Below are 22,426 nucleotides of genomic sequence, written 5' to 3' on the forward strand. Positions count from 1 at the left end.
CACTGCACATGACCATACTGGGGCTCAGAACAGTGTTCAATGCCTGCAAACATTTTCGAGATTACCTGCATGGCAAAGTAGTCGGGATCAATACCGACAATACCTCCACTATGTTTTACGTCAATCGACAAGGAGGAGTACGATCCCATGGTCTATGTGCAGAAGCAGTCCGATTGTGGAACTGGTGCATCGCCAATAACATAACGTTGAAAGCCTCGTACTTGCCATGTGCTCACAATGCGAAAGCAGATCAGCTGAGCAGGCGTTTCGCACTCACGCACGAATGGCAGATCCGCTCCAACCTGCTACGGCGCATTTTTCGTACATGGGGGGTTCCCCAAATCGATCTGTTTGCCACCCAGTACAACAAGAAGTGTCCCCAGTCCTGCTCCAGGGCAGGAGTGGGGCGGGAGTCCCTGGGGGGACGCATTCATGATTTCATGGAGGGGCCCTCTACCTTACGCGTTTCCCCCCACAGTGCTTATGCACAAGGTTCTGCAGAGAGCCAGAAGGGACAGAGCTCGCATGATACTCATAGTCCCAACTTGGGATCGGGAGCAATGGTTTCCCTTGCTTCTGCGCATGTCGGACCGCCCACCACTTCCTCTACTGGTGGCGCTGGACTTACTCTTGCAGGCTCAGGGGTCCATAGTGCACCCTCACCCTCAGGGTCTGTGTCTACAAGCATGGTTAATCCATGGCTCCGCTCCTTAGAGAGCATGTGTACGGAGGGAGTACAACAAGTCCTGGAATGTAGCTGAAGGACCTCCACCAGGAGGACTTACAAGCAGAAATGGACTCGATTTACAGCCTGGTGTTCTGCCAAGCAGTTAGCTCCCCTTGACGTTCCTATGCCTGTAATATTAGCATACTTATTGGACCTCAAAAGAGGCAGGTCTTCTCTATCCTCACTAAAGGTCCACCTCGCTGCTATATCAGCCTTTCGGCATACGGAGGAAGGGCCCACTGTATTCGCCCATCCTATCGTCACAAGGTTCTTGAAGGGGTTGGTAAGCCTGTACCCCCCTCGGAAACCGCTTCCACCATCGTGGAGTCTGGACTTTGTGCTCAGCACGCTATTGGGTCCTCCTTTCGAACCATTAGCCACAGTTCCCCTCCGTCTCCTTACGATGAGAACGACCTTCCTCCCTGCAATTACGTCAGCCCGCAGGGTGAGCGAGCTCATGGCAGTGAAGGCAACGCCGCCCTGCACAGTATTCTCAAAGGAGGCAGTAGCCTTAAGGTTGCACCCAGCCTTTGTTCCAAAAGTTTCTTCGGAGTTCCATCTTAACGAGCCAATAGTTTTACCCTTGTTTTACCCAAAGCCTCACAGCTCCAGCAAGGAGGCATGCCTGCATCTCCTGGATGTGAGGAGGGCATTGGCCTTCCACATAGACAGAGCTAAGTCCTTCCGGAAAACGGACAGGCTTCTAGTCTCTCTCATTCCCAGGTCAAAAGGAGAAGGTCTCTCTTCACAGAGAATCTCAAAGCACATTGTGTCCTGTATAAAAATGTGCTACGAGCTTCGAAAGACCCCTTTGCTGGCCCCGCCTAGGGCTCACTCTACCAGGGCGGTGGCGGCGTCATCAGCCTTCTTCAAGGGCATCGTGTTAAAAGTCATCTGTAGAGCGGCAACCTGGTCATCCTATGACACCTTCGCCAAGCATTATGCCCTACATCGGGTATTCGAAGAGGATACCCGTCTGTCGACAGCAGTCCTCTCGGGGGCAAGCTGCACATAAACCGATTACCCACCTCCTTACTTGGTTTACTGCTGGGTAGTCACCTATTGTGGAGCACCCACGGGGACCACTCAAAGAAGAAAGAGAAGTTACTCAGCTGTAGTAACGATGGTTCTTCGAGATGTGTCCCCGTAGGTGCTCCACCACCCGCCCATCCTCCCCGCTTCGGATCTCTGTCTAGTGTTTTTCAGGAGCATTCAAGGCGGTTGGTCAAGGAACTGGCGGGGACCGGATCGCACACGCAGCCAGGGGCACGCAGGGGAGCGGCATGCGCCGGCGCATGCGCGATCCAGGAGAAACTGCTGGAAGAATTCCGATCTGCGGCGCCGGGCGAGCCCGACACCTATTGTGGAGCACCCACAGGGACACATCTCGAAGAACCATTGTTACTGCAGGTGAGTAACTTCTCTTTATTAAAAACTACTATGGAGAACCAAATCACCAGAGAACTTAAAATTTCCAAAGGCAGAGAGACATAACCAATGAAGTGCTCCATATCTTAGCTGTGATTTTCTACCAGTCTAGAGGATTTCATAGGCCATGATTTAGTAGTTAGAAGTTTTAAAAGTGAAAATTTTAGGCAAGTTCATTGTAGTAGTTGATATTTAATAGAGAAGCTGTGCAGTAGCTCCAGGCATTAACACTTTCACCAGTAGAAACTGGAGCAAGAGCCTGCTTCTTACTGATGCTCTTCCTAAATAAATAACTCCCTTGTTGGCCATCCAGTTCGACCTCTTGAGGTGTCACGTCTCTCATTGGTGGTCTCCTTTACAAAGGAGAGTGCAGTTGATAGGCAGCTCCCACAGGAGTGTGGTTCTGCTCTTCTGGCCCCAATCCTCAATAAAATAAGAGAAAATACATTGAACCTTTTTTCCATGTTTTCCCCTGATTTACAGTGCATTCGATTATGACACAGAAAACATGAATTCTGAAGATATTTACAGTTCTCTTCGTGGAGTCACTGAAGCCATTCAGAACTACAGTTTCCGTAGCCAGGAAGATATGAATGAGCCTATGAAACGGGATATCAAAAAAGATGATGGTGATTCAGTGAGTGTTTGAATGACAACGCAAGGAGCTGATGTAGTACAGCTGAATGATCTCTGCTGAATTATATAGCATAGTTGTACGGGTAGACTTACAACTCAGTCTGCCACAAACTGCATGTTCATTTGTACAGATTGCGCCTCTCCAATCCTGACTGGTCCGGAACAAGAGAATTTGCTGAACCAGGGGAGGTCCCCTGCAATAGACCCCAAGCCTGCAGCAGCCGTCTTGCCTAACTCTCCCTGCATGGGGCTGCTCACCCAGCTGCTGCGGGGGCGGGAGGGGCAGACTCCGGTTCCTCGTTGCCACAGGGGACACTGGTTCTGACCTCAGCCCTGTGCTGACATGGCTGCAGCCCTGATGCTGCTGGCTCTCCCGCCCTTCGGCTCCTGGGCTTTCAGGTCCAGGAGCATCTGTGGTCCTGTTGGACCATGGATGTTGCCAGACCAGAGTTTGCCAGTTTTAGGAGGTGCAACCTGTACAGCCTTAATTGTTGAGAACAGTGAACCAATTAAAGGTGAATTTTGGTAATTTATGGTATCTGTGGAACCTTGCAAACTTTGTAGAATGTCTTTGGGCTTGTCTCCGTGACAGCATAACATAGAAAGGTAGAGGGCAGTGGTGGTGGAGCAATTTTTATCCTGGGTGTACTGAGAGCCATTGAACCAAACTGTAAATCCTGTATATAATGGAAACTGCTTCTAGTCAAAGGGTGCTACAGCACCCACCTCACTTCAAGTTCCAGCACATAGGTTAGTGGATACATTTACAACACACTGCCTACTCTGTACAGCTCCCACATGAGGTCACTGTTACTCTGTGGGGAAAGGGCCATTATGCACTTTAGCTTACTACACCTTAAAATACTGGACTTCAAAGTATCATAAGCCAAACCACCCAAGAGCATTTTAAGTACACATTAGGTGTTTTCACAGAGGAATTTGTGTGGAGTTGTTAGTGTGTTGCATGTTAACTTCCCTATGTCGACAAGCACATTATTTACTGCTTAACTGAAGAGCAATAATGAACTAAAAAGTGAGATACTAAATATATTTGTGAAGAAGGGCTTTCTTTTTTTTAAATTTTTTTTTCCTGGCAGGTTTGCAGTGGCTCTGGAATAGCAGATCTAAGAGCAGGAGGTGGAACGATTGATACCGGCCGAACAGCTCTCGATAACAAAACATCATTACTTAACACAATGCCTCCTCACTCTTCTCCACGTTCACGAGATTATAACCCATACAATTACTCAGATAGTATCGGTTCTTTTAACAAATCTGCTTTGAAAGAAGCTATGTTTGATGATGATGCAGAACAATTTCCTGATGGTAAGTTATAGATTCCATTCTTTGTTAAAAGGCGTATTGTAAGATTTGTCTGCATTTGTTGCAAAAAGTAGTATAGTCAAACCATTAGGGTTTTTGTGTAATAAATTCAGTAGCTGAGCTATATTAGATATATATGAAATTTCCAGAAGAAACCTAACTGCTGATTCAATGAATCACATGTTTTTCAGGCTAGGTTTTTTTCAGTCATAAATCCTATCTGAGTAATGGCAAAAGCAAGCAATGCTACAAAAGCTGTCAGAAAAAAGTCCAGTGTAATGGAATTCCTCATAAATACAAAGTTACAGGAAAATTAAGGGACTGAGAAAGAGAATTGCTAACTGTAGCATATACTGTGTATGTGGGCTTAACTTTTAGAAAGTATATTTTAGTGCATGATAATCAAGAAGGAAAAAATAATTTGTGGTTATGTTGCTTTGTTTTGCTCTTTTTTTTGCAATTTGTCAAGTGAAAACAGATCTTTTTTTAATTATGTAATGAAAAGCTGGGTAAGACTGGTTCTGACTACAGATGAAAGATTAAGAGCACAGAGCTTTGATGGAGAAATGTTTTTATTTGAAACACAAGGTTGGGGTATTTTGTGTTGATTAAACATTCTTAAATGCATTTACTGAAAAGGCGGCTGCCGTCAGACCACGTTAACAGATGTTAAGCTTGCTGGTTCATGAGCTTTTTACGCTAAATTTTACTCTTTTCCAGTGTATTATCTTGTAATGTTTACAACCAAGTGTTTTATGTTGCACTTGTATTTTTCTTATTCTCTGTTGCTCATTTTCCTTTCCTAATTGTGTAGTGCATAATAACATTTTCTAAAGATGGGGTTTGGCTGTGGCTCCATTGGGATCTTTATGTTCCAAATTATCAAATGGTCTGAATTGTTTACCACTAGTGACCACCAGAAGATCTGGCCACATGTTGTTGAAACAAAAAGATGTTGATCATTGAAGTATTGCCATGTTGAGAAATTTAGTTTTGTGTGTGCCAGATATGGAACACTCTATCTGTGGATACGATTATGCAGCACTGCTTTTTCTACCAAGCCCTCTCTCTATCACTACTGTTTCATCAGTGTCAATCACTATAGTATCCACTGTTATACATATGGGTAGTCAATTTATTTTACACTACTTGCAGATTTTCCGTCTCCTCATCTTTGCACTTTGCGTTGAAGTTACTTGGGTTGGAGAGAGGGGTAGTATAACAACTGGATAGGGAGTAGTTGCAGCTTTTGGTATGCTGTTACAGGTTAGAAAACGCACACATAAATGGTAGCTAGACAATAACACTGGACCAGTACAGAGATTCCTCTTCAAGTAAAACAGAAGCAAACGTATAGTACCTGTATGGGTTTACTAGTGGCTGGCAAACATTCTTTACTGTACTGTCAAATAGACAGAGACACTTAAGCATACTGCTCAATTCTTAGAAACAAATTCAAGCATATAGAAAAATTATTTTGTTCATGATGAAATGATTTCATATTAAGTTGAATGCACAGATTTGTAATGATATCTTTACTTTTTACTTTAACATAGAGCATTCACCAGCAAAAGGCCCCAGCCTCTTAACACTCCCAGTTGTACACACTGTATATCTTACTGAAAACGTCAGGCTAACCTTCGAAATATGATGGCAATACAAAAGAATTGGAAGGGGAGGTTTATTAATGCTGTTTTGCTTCAGTAGATAGTGGATATTTTGGAATGAGTATACACTGTCATAGGAGTAGCTTTTCCTAGAGAAAGGAAACAGTACAGTCTCTGGTATTGTGTTTGTACAGTAGGGTCTCAACATTCGCGAATGTTCCATGTTGAGAACCCTTGCAAATGTTGAATTTCACAAATACAGGGACTCGGAGCCCCAGGGAAGCTGCAGCTGCTAGTGCTCCTGCCTGAAGCCCCAGGGGAAGTGGCAGCTGCCGTTGCTCCCTATCTGGGCCCCAGGGAAGCAGCCATGAGTGGCTGCTAATGAATACTTGAATTCGCAAACCTTAGGTTCACGAATGTTGACACCCTACTGTATTCAATTATAAAAATTGCCATCAGTTAGATTTATGAGGTTCTGTACTTGGAAAATTAACTTATATTCAGCTTTATTTTCTTAAAACTTCACTGTGGGGGGTGTGTGTGTGTGTATCTATCTATCTATCTATCTATATATATATATAGATCAAGTTGTCAGTATTAACAGCCACTGTCAGTCTTGAATTATATTTTATGGAAGATAAAAAAGGTAAGGTATGTACTGGATCTAACAAGTGCAGTTCTACTTATTGGCATGGCTGTTTATCCAAGTCATGGTCGGTATGAATAAATGGCCAATATTAGTGCTATACTATATTTTTGGAAATGTAAACATCGTTACATGTCACTGATACGTTAACACAAGAAATGAAATACTAATCATTGCACATTTTAGTTTTTCATGTAGTTTAAAGTAACATTTATGCAATAATATAATTAGCAAATCTCTCTATTTAGTAGAACACTATCAAATTACAGAGTGAGCCTCTTTCACCAGCTAGGACGTAGTGTCTACACTAGAAGCATCTGTCTACAGAAGTTAATGTCAGAAGAGATATTCCAAAAAAACTCCTCTTGACAGATCATGTGTACACATAAAAGCGGATTGATATTTTGATCCGCTGTGTTGACAAAAGGACCCCAGAGCATCTACGTGGCTTTTTTGTCGACAACACATTTTGTGTGTAGATACTCTGCAAGTTTTGTTATGCGTAGATGTAGCCATAGTGTTTCTGGGGATTTTGTTGAAGTGAATGTAACTACTCACTCTTATTTGTGTTGATAACTAGTATTCCAAAAAACTGGACAGCTGTGCTGGGCACAACAGTGGCCTGTCTAGCTCAGTACTTTGTTTTCCAACAGTAGCAATACCTGATGCTTCAGAGGGAATGAACAGAACATGCCCATCAAGTGATCCATTGCCTCTTGTCCATTACCAGCATTTGCTAGCCAGAGACCTAAGGACATCTAGAGCATGGGAGTATATCTCTGACCATCGTAGGCCCATCAGTGCCTATTAGCTATCCTCCGTTAATTTTTCTAACTTTTTTTAAAATCCTGTTATACTTTGGTCTTTTCAGCATCCTTGAAAAATGAGTTCCACAGGTTTACTGTGTATACTGTGAAGTAGTACTTCAGTTTGTTTACTTTAAACTTTCTGCCAGTTAATTTGATTGAATGACTCTGGTTCTTGTATTTGTGAAGGATTAAGTAATACTTAATTTCTGACTCACTTTCTCTACGTACTTCGTGATTTTGTATAGCTCTATCATACTTTCCTCTTCTGCCCCATCCCCTTTCTCTAAAGTGAATAGTCCAAGTCTTTTTAATTTCTCCTCATATGGAATTTACTCTTAAATGTTTTTATTGTCATTCTCGGTACATTGTCAGTTTCTGATATCCTTTTAGAGCTGTGGTGACTAGCACTGCATGAAGTATTCCAGGTGTGGGCGAACCAGGGATTTCTATAATGGGATTTTAATGTTTGCTATCTTATCTATCATTTTGCTTGTAGTTCCTAGCATTCTGTTAGGTTTTTTGACTGTCACTGCACATTGAACAGATGTTATCAGAGGACTGTCTACAATCACTCCAACATTGCATATTTTTCCCTGGTAATATAGTATGAACATGAAGTAGTGTCACAGAAAGAGACAATACTGTCTCTGCTTAATTTCTACGTTTTGCAGATGAGAGACAACTTGACTCCTTCCATTATATGCTTTGTAAAATAGTTTATGTGAGCGATTTTTTTATTTTTATCTTTTACATTTCTCTCCTTGGAAAAGTACGGTGAGGTTCTAATCTATCTGAACAGCATGACACAGGCACAAGAGTTCTGTTTTCCAAGGCCAGACATGTTTGACTATGGGCTGAACCTCTGTAATCCAGAATGCTCTCATCTGCCAAACTCTGTAATCTGGCATGATTTTAGTTATCCAGATGACCATTTATCATGGCTGTGGCCATGTTTCCTGTGGTCCCATCAAGTTTGTTTACAGCCACCAATCCTGGCTCTCAGTGTCTATGCTGTTGTTTAGCTATAATTTATACCTAAATTTCTTCTAAGAGTCCAGTAAGCAGTGGCAGTATTGGTAATGTGCTTAAAAATATTCAGTTGTCCAGCAAATTCTCTTGTCCGGCACCAGTCAGATCCCAAGAGCGTGGGATGAGAGAGGTGCAACCTGTACTTGATGATAAAGCAAAGACAACAATTTGAGATTTGAATTCACGCTGGAGACCAGGTTTTATTGACATTTTCCAGGCATCTTGAGTTGCCTACCCAATCTGAATGGGTATCAGTCTAGTTATTTATGCCTTGCTCATCATATGGCACCCCTTCCCTACCTTTTTTTTAAACTCTTCTACACAGAGAGCTTGTCTGAGGGACAGCAGCTTGAGTAGCAGCATCCCTCTGGAATTCCCACAGTCTATTCATCTTCACTGTGTTGCTGCATGTGTGTCAAAGGCCAAATATTTTGTCCAGGAGCAACACCTCTGCTTTACTCTAAGCAGTGAATATGTTAAGTACTTCAAGAGGTGATACACAGCTTTGAATGTGGGAGTGAAAGAACATAGTCTGTGTACGTATCGGGCATGTCTACGTGGAGCCTTTCTTCAGCACTGCTGCCAGAAGCGCTATGCTAAGTAAGGTTCTAAAAAATCCAAATGGCCTTCCATCTGCATGATCACCTGGCTAAGTGGCATAGCCGCACGAGATGTTGCTGCCAACAGTAAACAGGCCATGTAGATGTGCCTCTGCTGGCCAAAATCCCCTCTGTTCTTCCTTGAGTGTCCCCGTGGGTGCTCCACGATAGGTGTTGGGCTCGCCCCGGCGCCGCAGGTTGGATCTTTTCAGCAGTTTCTGCCGGGCCGTGCATGCACCAGCGTGCGCCGCTCCCTTGCGCACTCCCAGCCGCGTGTGCGATCCGGCTCCCGCCAGTTCCTCTTTAACCGCCATCGGCTGCAGACGGAATCCGCTCAGGCTACGGCCAGAGTTAGTGTATTTAATGTTTTTAAAGAGTTCAGAGCGTCTTTTTCAGTCTTTAACTTAACTTAGCTTGTTATTGTTTTCAAAAAAAAAAAAAAAAAAGAGAGAGTAAAAAGTAAAGTTTTACAGCCTTAGTAGCGAGCGGAGCAGCGGAGGCCCGGGGACGTAAGGCCATTAGGCCTCCTGCCGCAGCAGGCTGAGTCCGAGAGGGAAACAGGCACAGAGAAGGTGCTAAGTACCCTATTAACAACTCAAAGACTCACCACAATGTCCTCTTCAGGATTCAAAGTGTGAGTCATGCCGCAAAGCGATGCCGGCCTCAGATGGGCACAGAAATGCTCCTTCTGTGCAAAGCTCACAGCCAGAGCAAGGAAGGACAGAGAGATGCGGCTGAAAATGCTGCTCTTTGACAGGGCCCTCTAGCCAGACGCGCCGGAGCAGCCTCAGCAGGAGGGACCCACAGGGGCCCATAAAAGGAAAGCTGCTTCCCTAACCCCATCAGCGCAAAAACGGAGGAAGCTTTCACCAACCCGATCCCTGCCAGCAGCCACAGCGAGCGGGACAGGTGGAGCGCTTAGCCCCCAGCCGCAGTCACAGCTGAGCGGCGGCGGCGCGGAGACGCACGTGGCAGAGGCTGCGCCTCCGATAATCAAACAGCCGCCCCGCACCGTGGGCAGGGCGGTGGCCAGGCAAGCGCCGGAACCGGTGGCACCGCGGCTAGAGGCACCGACCCCCGGGGAACCGGCGGTGCAGAGCTCGCAGGCATGCGGCCTGCAAGCACTGGGGGACACCACCCGTGCGGCACCGCAGCGGAGCCGAGATCCCCGACGCGGAAAGGGGTGGAGCCAGCCCCACAGGGGAGGGGAAAGGCAGCACAGAAAACCCGGCACCGCAGCCCTTCTCCAGACAGGGCTGCAGGGCTACTCGCTCTAAGCCCTCCACTTATGCTGCGGACTCCAACGAGGCGGCAGGGGTCACCTCCAGTATACCCTGAGCCCCCATCCCCGTTCCCACAGCCAGCATCACCATGGCTCGGACCACCATCGCCTTTCCTGGGCTTTGAACCCCTGGAGTACTGCCACAAATCAGTCTCTCCATTATCTCAATCACCCAGATGATCTCGCTCCCCCAGACGCAGGGGGTATGCGCCTCCAGAGTGGTCAAGGTCTCCATCTCCGGAACAGTGCCCGTGTTGCCATGGTCGCCCCTATCACGTGGGGCATAGACACCATAGGCATGCTCCCAGGGACAGATCCCCCCAGACGTTTCAATATCCCCGAGGGCAATCGCAGACGGGGACGGAAACGCAGATATCTCAGGGGGAGTTGATTCTGGAACCCTGAGATTTTCCCTCGCAAGTATCTAGCAAGAGGATGTATCACCGTCAACAGGACCCAGAGGGGTCCAGAGAGGCTTCCCCTAGCGGTTCCTCGCTATCTTCCCCTGACGAGGCCACGGCCCCAGGGGACGTCCATCCTCCGGACGATCTCAAACAGTTCCAAGAGCTGTTTAAAAGGGTGGCCTTCACGCAAGGCATCCAAACAGCAGAGGTGCAGGAGAAACACCATAAGCTCCTTAAAAACCTGAGACCTCCTGCCTCTTCCAAAATAGCTATTCCGCTGATGAAGCAATCATGGAGTCCGCCACCACAATATGGCAGACCCCTGTGTCCACTCCGCCTATAAACAAGAGAGCGGATAAGAAGTACTTCATCCCGACGAAGGGCATGGAGTTCCTGTTCAGCCACCCGCGACCAAATTCTCTGGTGGTGGAATCGTCTCAACAGAGGTCGAAAACTTCTCAGTACAAGACAGGGGGAACAGACAAGATGCCAAGAAACTAGAGTTGTTCGGCAGAAAGGTCTACTCCTCCTCTACCCTACTGTTGAGAATGGTGAATTACGCAGCGCATCTAGCGAACCATATTTTCGACAACTACTCCAGGCTGACTTCCCTCATGGACTCGCTTCCAGAGGACAAGAAGCCGGTGCTCAAGGCCATCGTGCAGGAAGGCTACGCAGCCTCCAGGACAGGAGTTCAGATCGCCCTAGTCGTAGCGGATACGGCAGCATGGTCAACAGCTACGGCAGTGGTCATGAGCAGGGAGTCCTGGCTCCAGACATCAGGTATCCGGAGGGATCTGCAGGCGAAGATCGTTGATCTCCCCTTTGACACGGAGAAGCTGTTTGCAATATCAACCACAGCGTCCCCAGTACCACAGGGGCTACAAGCAAGGGTGACATCAACAGCACCAACAGTACAGAACTCCCAGGCGACGTTCTCAACAGAGCTGTGCGTCCTCGGAGCAGGGCCAAAGGCCACAAGTTTGACACACAGATCGAGGGCTGCACTGTCTCTACCATCGCGCAATGTCATCCGAAGCTACTGTTCCACCATCGCCTCTGACCATTCTACGACCAGTGGCAAAAGATCACCACATAAAAATGGGTACTGGAGATCATAGCCACGGGTTACGTGATTCCGTTCCAGTTGCTCCCACGACCTCCACCCAGACCCCACCTAAAGGACGCCTCCCACAAAGCGAGACTCAAGCAGGAGGTAGGCCATCTTATGCTTATAGGGGCAGTGGGAAGAGTGCCGGAGCAACTCCGAGGGAAAGGGTTCTACTCAAGATACTTCCTCACAGAGAAAAAGACAGGAGGCTGGAGGCCCAGCCTAGATCTTCAAGGCCTCAACTGGTACTTGCGCAAGCAACGCTTTCAGATGATCACAGTCGCCTCTATACTTACGGCACTGGATGATGGAGATTGGTTCGCAGCCCTCAACTTACAAGATGCGTGTTCCCACATAACTATTCACCTGGCTCACAGGCGTTTTCTCCGGGTTATAGTAGGCAAAGAACATTTTCAGTACAAGGTTCTGCCGTTCGGCCTCTCCTCGGCCCCCAGAGTCTTCACCAAGACCTTGGCAGTGGTGTCAGCCTACCTGCACAGACAGGGGGTGTTTATATTCCCATATCTGGGGGGAAAAAAAAAAAAGACTGCCTACTGAAAGGGGCCTCGAAGGAGGAGGTACTTCGCATGATACGCGTCACAGCAGACACGTTCTCTTCGCTGAGCCTGGTCATCAATTTGGCAAAATCAAAGATAGACCCCGTGCAGGACATAGAGTTCATAGGGGCACGCATAAATTCCATCACAGCAAGGGTTTCTCTATCAGATGCCCGCTTAAGCGCCATTGGTTCCCTCATGCAAGTCATCACCTTCAGCCCTACGGTGCCGGTTCTGACGTGCTCACAGCTGCTGGGCCACATGGCAGCAGCAACGTTTGTGGTACAGAATGCCCGATTGCATAGGCGCAGCATGCAGGACTGGCTGGCGAGCGTCTACAAATCGGCAGCACACACTGTCCACAGGGTGGTGTTGCCCACGACAGAGGTGCACGGATCCCTGCAATGGTGGGTGAACCCCAAGAACATGCTAACAGGGGTACCCTTTCACCAACCACAAATATCTGTTTTTCTCACTACCGACGCCTCCCACATAGGGTGGGGAGCACACATGGGCGAAAAGGTGACGCAAAGACTGTGGTCCTCCCCGGAACAGTCACTGCACATAAATATACTGGAGCTCAGAGCAATGTTCAACACCTGCAAACACTTTCAAGACCATATACAAGGCAAGTAGTCGGGATCAGTACAGACAATACCTCCACCATGTTTTATATAAATCGGCAAGGAGGAGCTCGGTCCCGTGCCTTATGTGCGGAAGCAGTCCGATTGTGGAACTGGTGCATCGCCAACAATATAACCTTGAAAGCCTCGTATTTACCAGGCGCTCACAATGTAAAGGCAGACCAGCTGAGCAGGCGCTTCGCACTCACACACAAGTGGCAGATCTGTTCCGATCTGCTACAACCGATTTTTCACGCATGGGGATTTCCCCAGATAGACCTGTTTGCCACTCAACACAACAAGAAGTGCCCATGGTTCTGCTCCAGGGCAGGACTGGGACGGGGGTCCCTGGGGGACGCATTCGCGATCTCGTGGAGGGGCCCCCTGCTCTACGCCTTTACTCCCACAGTGCTTATCCACAAATTCTTGCAGAAAGCCAGGAGAGAGAAAGCCCGAATGATCCTAGTAGTCCCAACGTGGGATCTACAGCAATGGTTCCCCTTACTCCTGCGCATGTCAGACCGTCCACCGATGCCCCTCCCGGTGGCGCCGGATCTGCTCACGCAAGCCCAGGGGTCCATAGTGCATCCACACCCCCGAGGCCTGCGACTGCAAGCATGGTTAATCCATGGCTCAGCTCCCTAGAGTGCACGTGTATGGAGGGAGTGCAACAAGTCCCAGAAAGTAGCAGGAGGACTTCCATCAGGAAGCCCTATAAGCAAAAATGGACTCGATTCACTACATGGTGTTCTACCAAGCAATTAGCCCCCCTTGCTGCGCATATACCTGTAATACTAGAGTATTTACTGGACCTCAAGAGAGGCGGACTCTCCCTATCCTCGTTGAAGGTCCACCTTGGCACTATATCAGCTTTCAGACATGAAGAGGAAGGGCACACGGTGTTTGCCCATCCCATGGTTACCAGGTTCCTCAAAGGGATGGTAAACCTATACCCCCCCTCGGAAACCACTTCCACCTTCGTGGAGCTTGGACCTGGTGCTTAATGTGCTAACGGGACCACCGTTTGAACCCTTAACCACGGTTTCCCTCCGTCTCCTTACGATAAAGACAATCTTCCTTCTTGCAATCACGTCAGCTCGCAGGGTGAGTGAGCTTGCGGCAGTTATGGCAACGCCACCCTGCACAGTAATTTCCAAGGAGGCAGTAACCTTACGGCTGCATCCAGCCTTTGTTCCCAAAGTTTCTTCAGAGTTTCATATTAACGAACCTATAGTTTTACCCTCATTTATCCAAAGCCTCATAACTCCAACAAAGAGGCGCGCCTACACCTCCTGGATGTGAGGAGGCCGCTGGCTTTCTATATAGACAGGACTAAGTCCTTCCGGAAAACGGATAGACTCCTAGTCTCTCTCGCTCCCAAATCAAAAGGAGAAGGTCTCTCTTCGCAGAGAATCTTGAAGCACATCGTATCCTGCATAAAAATGTGCTACGAACTCAGAAAGACTCCTTTACTGGCCCCACCTTGGGCTCACTCCACTAGGGCGGTGGCGGCATCAACAGCCTTTTTTCAAGGGCATTGCGCTAAAAGACATTTGCAGAGCGGCGACCTGGTCATCCTATGACACCTTCGCCAAGCATTATGCTCTTCACAGCGTATTCCAAGAGGATACCCGTCTCTCGACAGCGGTCCTCTCGGGGACAAGCTGCACATAAACCGATTACCCACCTTCTATCTTGGGTTACTGCTGGGTAGTCACCTATCGTGGAGCACCCACGGGGACACTCGAGGAAGAAAGAGAAGTTACTCACCGTAGTAACGATGGTTCTTCGAGATGTGTCCCCGTGGGTGCTCCACCACCCGCCCATCCTCCCCGCTTCGGATCTCTGTTTAGTATTTTTCAGGAGCATCCGAGGCGGTTGGTCAAGGAACTGGCGGGAGCCGGATCGCGCACGCGGCCGGGAGCGCGCAAGGGAGCGGCGCGCACCGGTGCATGCGCGGCCCGGCAGAAATTGCTGAAAAGATCCGACCTGCGGCGCCGGGGCGAGCCCGACAGCTATTGTGGAGCACCCACGGGGACACGTCTCGAAGAACCATCGTTACTACGGTGAGTAACTTCTCTTTGCCTATCCCCTTGTCCCTGAAGAAAGTCAGGGATAAGGGACTGGCGACAGAGGGTGTTTGTGCCGGCAGAAGCATGTCTACGTGGCCTGTTTACTGCCTGCAGCAGCTTCTGCCAGCAGGGAGATCTCACACAGCTATGCTAATTGCCTGTTTGGTTATGCAAATAGAAAACCATTTGCATATTCAAGAACCCTGCTTAGCATAGAGCTGCTGGTGACACCGCTGGAAAAAGGCTCCATGTGGACGTGGCCATCGTGTTTAAAAGGATATGGTTAACATACCCTTTTCGCTCATTGGAAGAGTCAAATTTCAGTCAGTTTATTTGCAAGTTGTTTTTTTTGCCATTGTGCCAGTCATTTGTTGCTTAGCGTTGCTGACCATATTGAAAATAGAGTAAGTGTTTTTTATTTTGAGGATGAAGATATCCTTACAGGCAGAGCTAAGGAAAATAAAGAAGGGTTTTAAGGCTTAGCAGCCTAGAAACTATCTTCTGCATTATGTAATTGGAGTTGCTTTTCAACATCTCTGCAATTTGAGGACTATGTCCATTTGTTCCTTTCTGATAGAGCCTCCCATGGACCATTCTGATCTGGTTGCAGAGTTACTGAAAGAATTGTCAAACCATAATGAGAGAGTTGAAGAAAGAAAGGCTGCTTTGTATGAACTTATGAAATTGACTCAAGAAGAAGCCTTTGGTGTTTGGGATGAGCACTTCAAAACAATACTACTTTTGTTACTTGAAACTCTTGGGGACAAAGAGGTAAGTTCAGATTAACCTGAAGTTGACAGTGCACTAAAATTGCATTTGACGTTAGGGCCCATTCTTCAGTAACCTGTCAGGTCCAATCTCGATGAAATTATATTATGTTTGAATGGCACATCTAGAAGGGGATAGTCAAGTGTCTGGTAGCATTTAAAAAAAAAAAAACTTCTTAATGATATGATCTGCAAGTGGGATTGAGAAAATGCAATTAATTTAAGAGTATTCCCAATGCCCCAAACAGTAAATAGAGGCAGTCGTCGTGTTTACTTTACAGGGTCGTCTTTTCTTTTGGGTTCATCCAGTATCCAGTCTTGTTGTCTCCTTCTCTGACCGATGTTCTGTGTATTATGTATGCACAGCATCTTGTAATAGAGTGAGAGGGGTCAGGTCCATAGCTTTTTCTTCATACTATATTTTGAGAGAGCACTTTAAAAAAAAATACTTGATTGTATCAAAAAGGCCTTTATCTGATTCTCCATCCCCTACTTCCTTTACTAGTTTTATGTTTCAGGTGATTTTTGGGGTGGGTGACAATATAATGTGTTTTGTGCATAGCAACTACTGTTAGTTGGAACTTTGGGGTTGGGAGTTATGGAAGCTTAAAGTTGATTTTTCATCCTTTTTTTACCTTATGTTTGGGGATATTCAGCTAATTACTATGAAATTCAAAATATTCCCCCTTCGAAGTATGCCATGCAAAGCTTGCCTTTAAAAATAAGTGTGCGTATACATATTCTACTCTTCTGGAGAGAAGGTTTCCCCAGTTTTCAGGGTGGATACAAAACTTAGCTTTCACTAGCCCTGCTAGGTTACAAACAGGCATATTGACGGGGAAAGGGGGACGCAAAGGGGGAAATTTGCATTGGGGCCCAGCAGCAGACAGAGTCCCTGTCCCCTTAAATTGCCGCTGGTATGCTGCAGAACCCCAGGTAGTCTGGGCAGTGCTGAAGTCTGGCTGCTCAGGCCCTGCCCGTCTGGGAGTGCTGCGCCCTCTCCCCCGACACACGCTTTACCCAGGGGCCTGGCAAGTCTGTTGGCTTGCCTAATTACAAGGTATAAAACCCTGAAACACAGGCAACATTACGTACAGGAAATCAATTATAAATAATTTGAGATTTTTAAAATGTCGTCATAATTGTCAAATCCATTTCAGTTCAGTATAATTAGACTACTGTGTTAGTCTGCAGCTTCACAAAAAACAAAAGCGAGTAATCTTTTAGCACCAATTGTTAGTCTTTAAAGTGCTACAGGGCTGCTTGTGTTTTTAGTATACTATAGTTAGATTTGTAATTAGACATCCTTTTAATCAGAGGGGCTCAAAACTTTCAATGTAGTTTTGGAAAATAAAATATTTCTAAACTTTTTTTTTAAGCGTTTTAGACAAAATATGTACTAGGGATGATCTGCATAGACTGCTTGTGACTTTGCATGCATGTGTATATATTGCTTAATAAAAGTTTCATAGCACCATGTAAATATGCAATAGAGAGGGGGTGAGAGTATGAGTTGGGATGCTGTAAACGATTTTGGTAGTTCCATGTGCTTAGAGCTTGAATGAACAGGGAGCATATTATAATTTACTTTATATTTCCACTATCAATAAAATTTGTGTCCAGTTGCTAAGCTAATATTAAAAGCACATTGTTAGTTCAAAGGTCAATAACTTGATTATATACAATATTTAATCTTTAGCATGCAATCAGAGCTTTGGCATTGAAAGTTTTAAGAGAAATTCTAAGGAACCAACCAGCAAGATTTAAAAATTATGCGGAGCTCACAATTATGAAGACACTAGAAGCTCATAAGGATCCTCATAAGGAGGTTAGTAAGTGGCTCTGTGTATTCTGAGGATGTGAAATGTAACAAAGCACAAATCAAATATGTTCAAAGAATGTGCTTGATAAATTTAGTGAAATGCCAGTGAGAAAGTTATAGGTTTGATATTGAAGGATTCAGTAAATATTGGTTAATAAAGGTGTGCTGTAATAGGAAGGAAGGACCATAGAACAGCCTGAAATGCACAATTTCAATCCTAAATAAAGTAGATTGTTACTTATTAACCTCAAATGACACACAGACGTACTCAACTGAGTATGTGTGTCAGATCATTTTCACCACTACTAGGAGTATAAAGGAGATTTCTTCCAGGACCTATAACTTTATAGGGAGGCAATATGTATATGGGGAAACATTTTATACTGTTTCATCCCCATCATGCTTTTGCTTTTCAAAGATTATTTCTGAGAAAAGCAGAAACCTAAAATGTATGCTAATCTAGTTTAGTAGATGAGAAGTGAGAAAAGACGCATCTTGATATAACTTTTGTAAACAGAAGGAAAAGAACAAATACATGCTTTTCAAAATTTAGTTCTTCTCTAAAACAATTGAATTAATGACTGCAAGTTGTGTCTACAGTGCTATCGGAAGATTTAGAAACTCTTTAAAAGTAAATGAAAAGTGTCAATGGAAAACCCTAAGAGTTTCCTTGTATGGCCTAGTGATGCTGCATATATCATACATGATGATAATCAGAGATAGAGGAATTACAAATCGAACATCTCGAATCCAGAACACTCTTGTCCGGCAAACTCTGTAATCCAGCAAGACTTTAGTTGGCTGGACAACCACTTTATCATGGGTGTGGCCAAGTTTCCCATGGTTCCATGAAGTTTGTTTACAGCCAGCCTGTCTCTCGGAGTCGTGTGCTGTTATTTAGCTGTAATATACCCCTAAATGTTTTCTAAGAGCCTGGGAAGCAGAGTGCTAGTAATGTGCTAGAAAACATTGACTTCCTTTCATCCAGCTAATTCTGTTGTCTGGCAGCAGTGAGGTCCTTAGGGTGCTGGACAAGAGAGGTTCAACCCATACCAGGTTCTGTGCCTATGGATGAATTCTGAAATGTTTTGTAGGAACAGGATTAAATCAAAGCTTTGCTAATCCATTTCATTAACATACAGAAATGCTCTCAATTATGCATAAAGATGCTTTAGAAATTTCTTATCTTGCTGTTTACTGTAACATGCAGTTATTAGTGTGACTTAATGGTATTAAACTGGCTGTGTAGTCCTTAGGATCTTTAAATGTGTCCCTTCAAACAAAAAAAAACCTCTGCCCTCCATTGAAATCAATGTGAAATAGTACCTCATCTTTCTCCCTACTAAGTATCTTTGGCCAAATGGCGTCTGAGAACAGTGGTGAGCAAGACAAAAAATTTCACACCTGGCCTTGCACTGGGTTGTTTTCACCATCACCTCCACTGGCAAACATTCTTGAATGAGACCAAACACAATACGGGCTCATTGCTTTATTCTATCCAGCATTTTAGCCAAATTATACCATTGGAGGACATGCTTGAAAGTTCTGTTCTCATGGCATTGGAGCAGCAATAAAGAGGAAGCAAAGGAATAACCATGAGTATGACAGGATAACCAGGTGATGCAGAGTGGGAGTAGAGGATGAAGGAGGAAACAGGATACACCTAGAAATTAGATACAGAGTATAAAGAGGACAGGGAGGGAAAATTTATCAAGAAGAGGAAGCCACAATATTCCCTGTCTTACCTCACCCCCCGCCATGCCCCAAGCCACTGAGGGATTTGATCATGTTCATTCCGCTGTAGGTGTTCATGCTTACCACATGCACTGGTGCTGGAAGTTTTTCTCTTAGCAGTACCTGTAAAGGAGTGCCTCTAGTGACCCCAGGAGTGGCACCTCTCTGGCGCATTGTAAGGGGTGCTACATGCTGCCACCTCCCTCAGTTCTTTCTTGCTGCTAATGGCAATACATGGAAGTGCTTTTGCTCCAGCTAACCACTGTAGCCCTTTGTTAGTACATTAGTGTTCACTGCTTTTGTGTACATAATTCTCTAGTACTTGAGTACCTGGATAATTCAAACCTTTGTTTTCCCTTTTGGGACTTCACTATGGTTGGAGTATGCCCTGATCCCCTGTTTTCAAATCCTGAGACACCTCTAAATGTCCCATGCTACTGAGTGACCCACACAAGAGTTTCTTGTGCTGCCTGGGCGAAGGTCGCAGAAGTGACATGTGCAAGATTTGCCAGTCTTTCAAGCCAAGGACCAAAAAGGAGTGGAACATTTTGGCTTCATGGCCTCCTCGTGAGGTTGACCCCATCTCCAGCACTGCTAAGACAATCAGACTTGGCATCAATCACCAAAGTCTCAGTGCATAGAACTCCAGTGGTACCTTCTACATCCAGCACTCGCGTGGGTTCCCACTGTACACAATCTCCAGGAGTGGTGAGGGAATGTCTTCATGCATGCGCTCCTTCTAATTCCCTGGCAATTGAGTTCACACTCATCCTAGTCCTTCCCAAAAGCAGCCAATGAATGGGGGCATGCTAGAGCTTCACATAGCATGGGTTTTATGTATCACAAATGTGGCTGTGTGCAGTGTAGCCAACAAGTAGCACAATTGCAGAACCAGACCTTTTAGGGCAGAACCCTGTTCAGCATCCCCATTTGTATTCACATGCTCTTGACCTGCAAGCTGTCAGCTCCCAGCTAATTACTGTAATAGTCCCACACAAAATCCTCTATTAGTTCAAGATTCTGAGTTTTTGCCTTTTTTTCCTTAATTTTATATAAATAAGACTTAGTTTTAGAAGTAAAAATATATGTGCTGTTACAAAATAATTTTCTTTAATGAATGGAAAATCTGTCTGACAAACAAGAAGCAGAAAATTCCAGTGGAGAGCTGTGTGTTCAGAAATATTAACAAAATCTTCAGTAGTCTGTCACAGTTGGATGTGGAATAGCAATCACTGGAGAGATTGCAGGCTTGACCTAGCATCTGTTGCCAGATAGACTTGGAGCATGTTGATGTTTGTACTGTCAAAATGCAGAGGCTAGGCCAAATTATCACCCACATTTTCAGAAGAACTGCTTCCATTTAGGATCTGCATTTACAGGTTTTTTGAAAATTTGTCTGTAATGGTCTCTTCAGGTCCAAATCCAGTTTTCAGTGTTGTAGAGACATAATTATATTATAATAACTAAATAAGTATACAAATAAGCATACTAATTTATTCATTTCACTGCAAGGTTCAACAGTAGAACTTTCAGAATTTGGACTGTACAAATATTTGTTTAAAAAACTGTTTTCTCTATTATTTTATTTAATCTATTTTAGGTGGTGAGGTCGGCTGAAGAAGCTGCTTCAATGCTGGCCACTTCCATTAGCCCAGATCAGTGCATCAAAGTACTTTGTCCCATTATCCAAACTGCAGATTACCCCATTAACCTGGCTGCAATCAAAATGCAGACAAAAGTGATAGAGAGAGTATCTAAAGATACCCTTGCTCAGCTTTTACCAGAGATTGTGCCAGGTCTAATACAGGTAAGAAACCATAGCAGATGTAAGCAATTTTAAAGTGCAAGTCTCTCATGCATATCACTCAACTCTTATTGAGAACTTGGGTTTGGGTAGTAGGTTGCTATTGTGGCTCTGGGATGGGGTATATAAAGCCCACACAGAGGCCCAAGGAAAGGTTAAAGGGATCTTGAGACCTCTGTCCGATATACCTGGTCAACCTGAAGGCATGGTCAGGTTGAGGGAGGCACTCAAAACGAAGAGAGCATGACCTCACAACACTTCTGTTTGCCCGTGTGTAGGAGAAACATGTTAGTCTTTTACAGCTAAATACTTGATATGTTCTAGATCAGCTCTGTAGGAGGATAGAAGTGAAGCAGGGGGGACAGACAACAGGAGCTGGAGAAGGCCATGAATAGAAGATAGGGAATAGGAGCAGTGAGGAGTGTGGGAAGGAGTAAGAGTAGAGAAGAAGGATTGGAGACAGGTGAGGGTGGCAGAGAAGAAGCTGAAGAAGAGAGGCTAAGAGCCAATGGGGACCAGAAGAGGCTGAGCAGAAGAAGGGCAAAAAGGTCTCTAAACACTAGAGAGCATCATTCTCCCTCCCCCCACCCAAGTATGTAATTTAACTTGGTAGTCCCGCTGTCCACAAATAGCTGTGAAACCAACCGGCAAAGTGTGCATATCATCCTCCTTTAATGATGCTTCACATTAGGGGGTGGCAACCTGCTGCTGCTGACAGTTATCTCATGAGCTCTGGTGGTAGATGTCTTTGGACCTTATGTTCCAAACTTGGGGATTAAGTTGAGTCTATAATATTTGGTAGAGGGCATTGAAAAGAATTAGGAAGTTACACTTTTAAGAAACCTCTGTTAAACAGATGTTAAAGTTATGATGTCATGCCCTCAAAAGTTAGGAAATTCCAGAAATAAGATTGCACAAGCAACCATATGAGAACCTCCTTCTACAAGGACCTCTGACAGGAGAGAATGTCTTTGTAAGAAGAGCATTGCCTCTCAAGAAGAGAGCCAAAGATCGTGTTCCTTAGCAACAGCAAGGGAAAGGAATTTACATCTGCTTTTTTCTGATCCCCCAAGAAGAATGATAGCCTGATACCCACCCTGGACCTCAGAAACTTCAACAAGTGCGTAAGAAATCAAGAACATGAGCTAACTCCAGGGGCTATCCTTTCCTTGTTCTGGGGAGATTGATGTATGACTGTCAATTTAATGTTTATTTTCATGTAAGAGACAACCTTTGTTTCAAGGGTTTGAAGCTCTGTGTGGAGACATGACATTATCAGTCCACGGTCTTTCCTTTTGGTTTATCCAAAGCCCTGAAAGTCTTGACCAAGCACCTTACAGTAATTGATGCATTCCTCCAACATCAAGGGAAAACTGTATGGTCTCTTGCAGTTGTTCTCTGAGGAAAGATCCTGTTTTGAGTGGTGCCTAGCAGCCAGTTGTCCAA

General features: G+C 45.3%; 1 protein-coding gene across 7 annotated transcripts in view; it reads left to right on the top strand.

The window, feature by feature from the left end:
• Positions 1 to 22,426, top strand: part of CLASP2 (cytoplasmic linker associated protein 2) — a 325,025-nt gene that overhangs the window by 296,629 nt on the left and 5,970 nt on the right. For all 7 annotated transcript variants that reach the window (XM_074988197.1, XM_074988200.1, XM_074988203.1 and 4 more), the window contains 5 exons: positions 2,639 to 2,792; positions 3,889 to 4,117; positions 15,431 to 15,624; positions 17,320 to 17,448; positions 20,777 to 20,983. In XM_074988197.1, coding sequence (XP_074844298.1) covers positions 2,639 to 2,792; positions 3,889 to 4,117; positions 15,431 to 15,624; positions 17,320 to 17,448; positions 20,777 to 20,983 — 913 coding nt within the window. The remainder of the gene's footprint in view (positions 1 to 2,638; positions 2,793 to 3,888; positions 4,118 to 15,430; positions 15,625 to 17,319; positions 17,449 to 20,776; positions 20,984 to 22,426) is intronic.

The sequence above is a fragment of the Carettochelys insculpta genome, chromosome 2 (genome assembly GCF_033958435.1).
Source record: "Carettochelys insculpta isolate YL-2023 chromosome 2, ASM3395843v1, whole genome shotgun sequence".
In the NCBI taxonomy this organism is placed as follows: Eukaryota; Metazoa; Chordata; order Testudines; family Carettochelyidae; genus Carettochelys; species Carettochelys insculpta.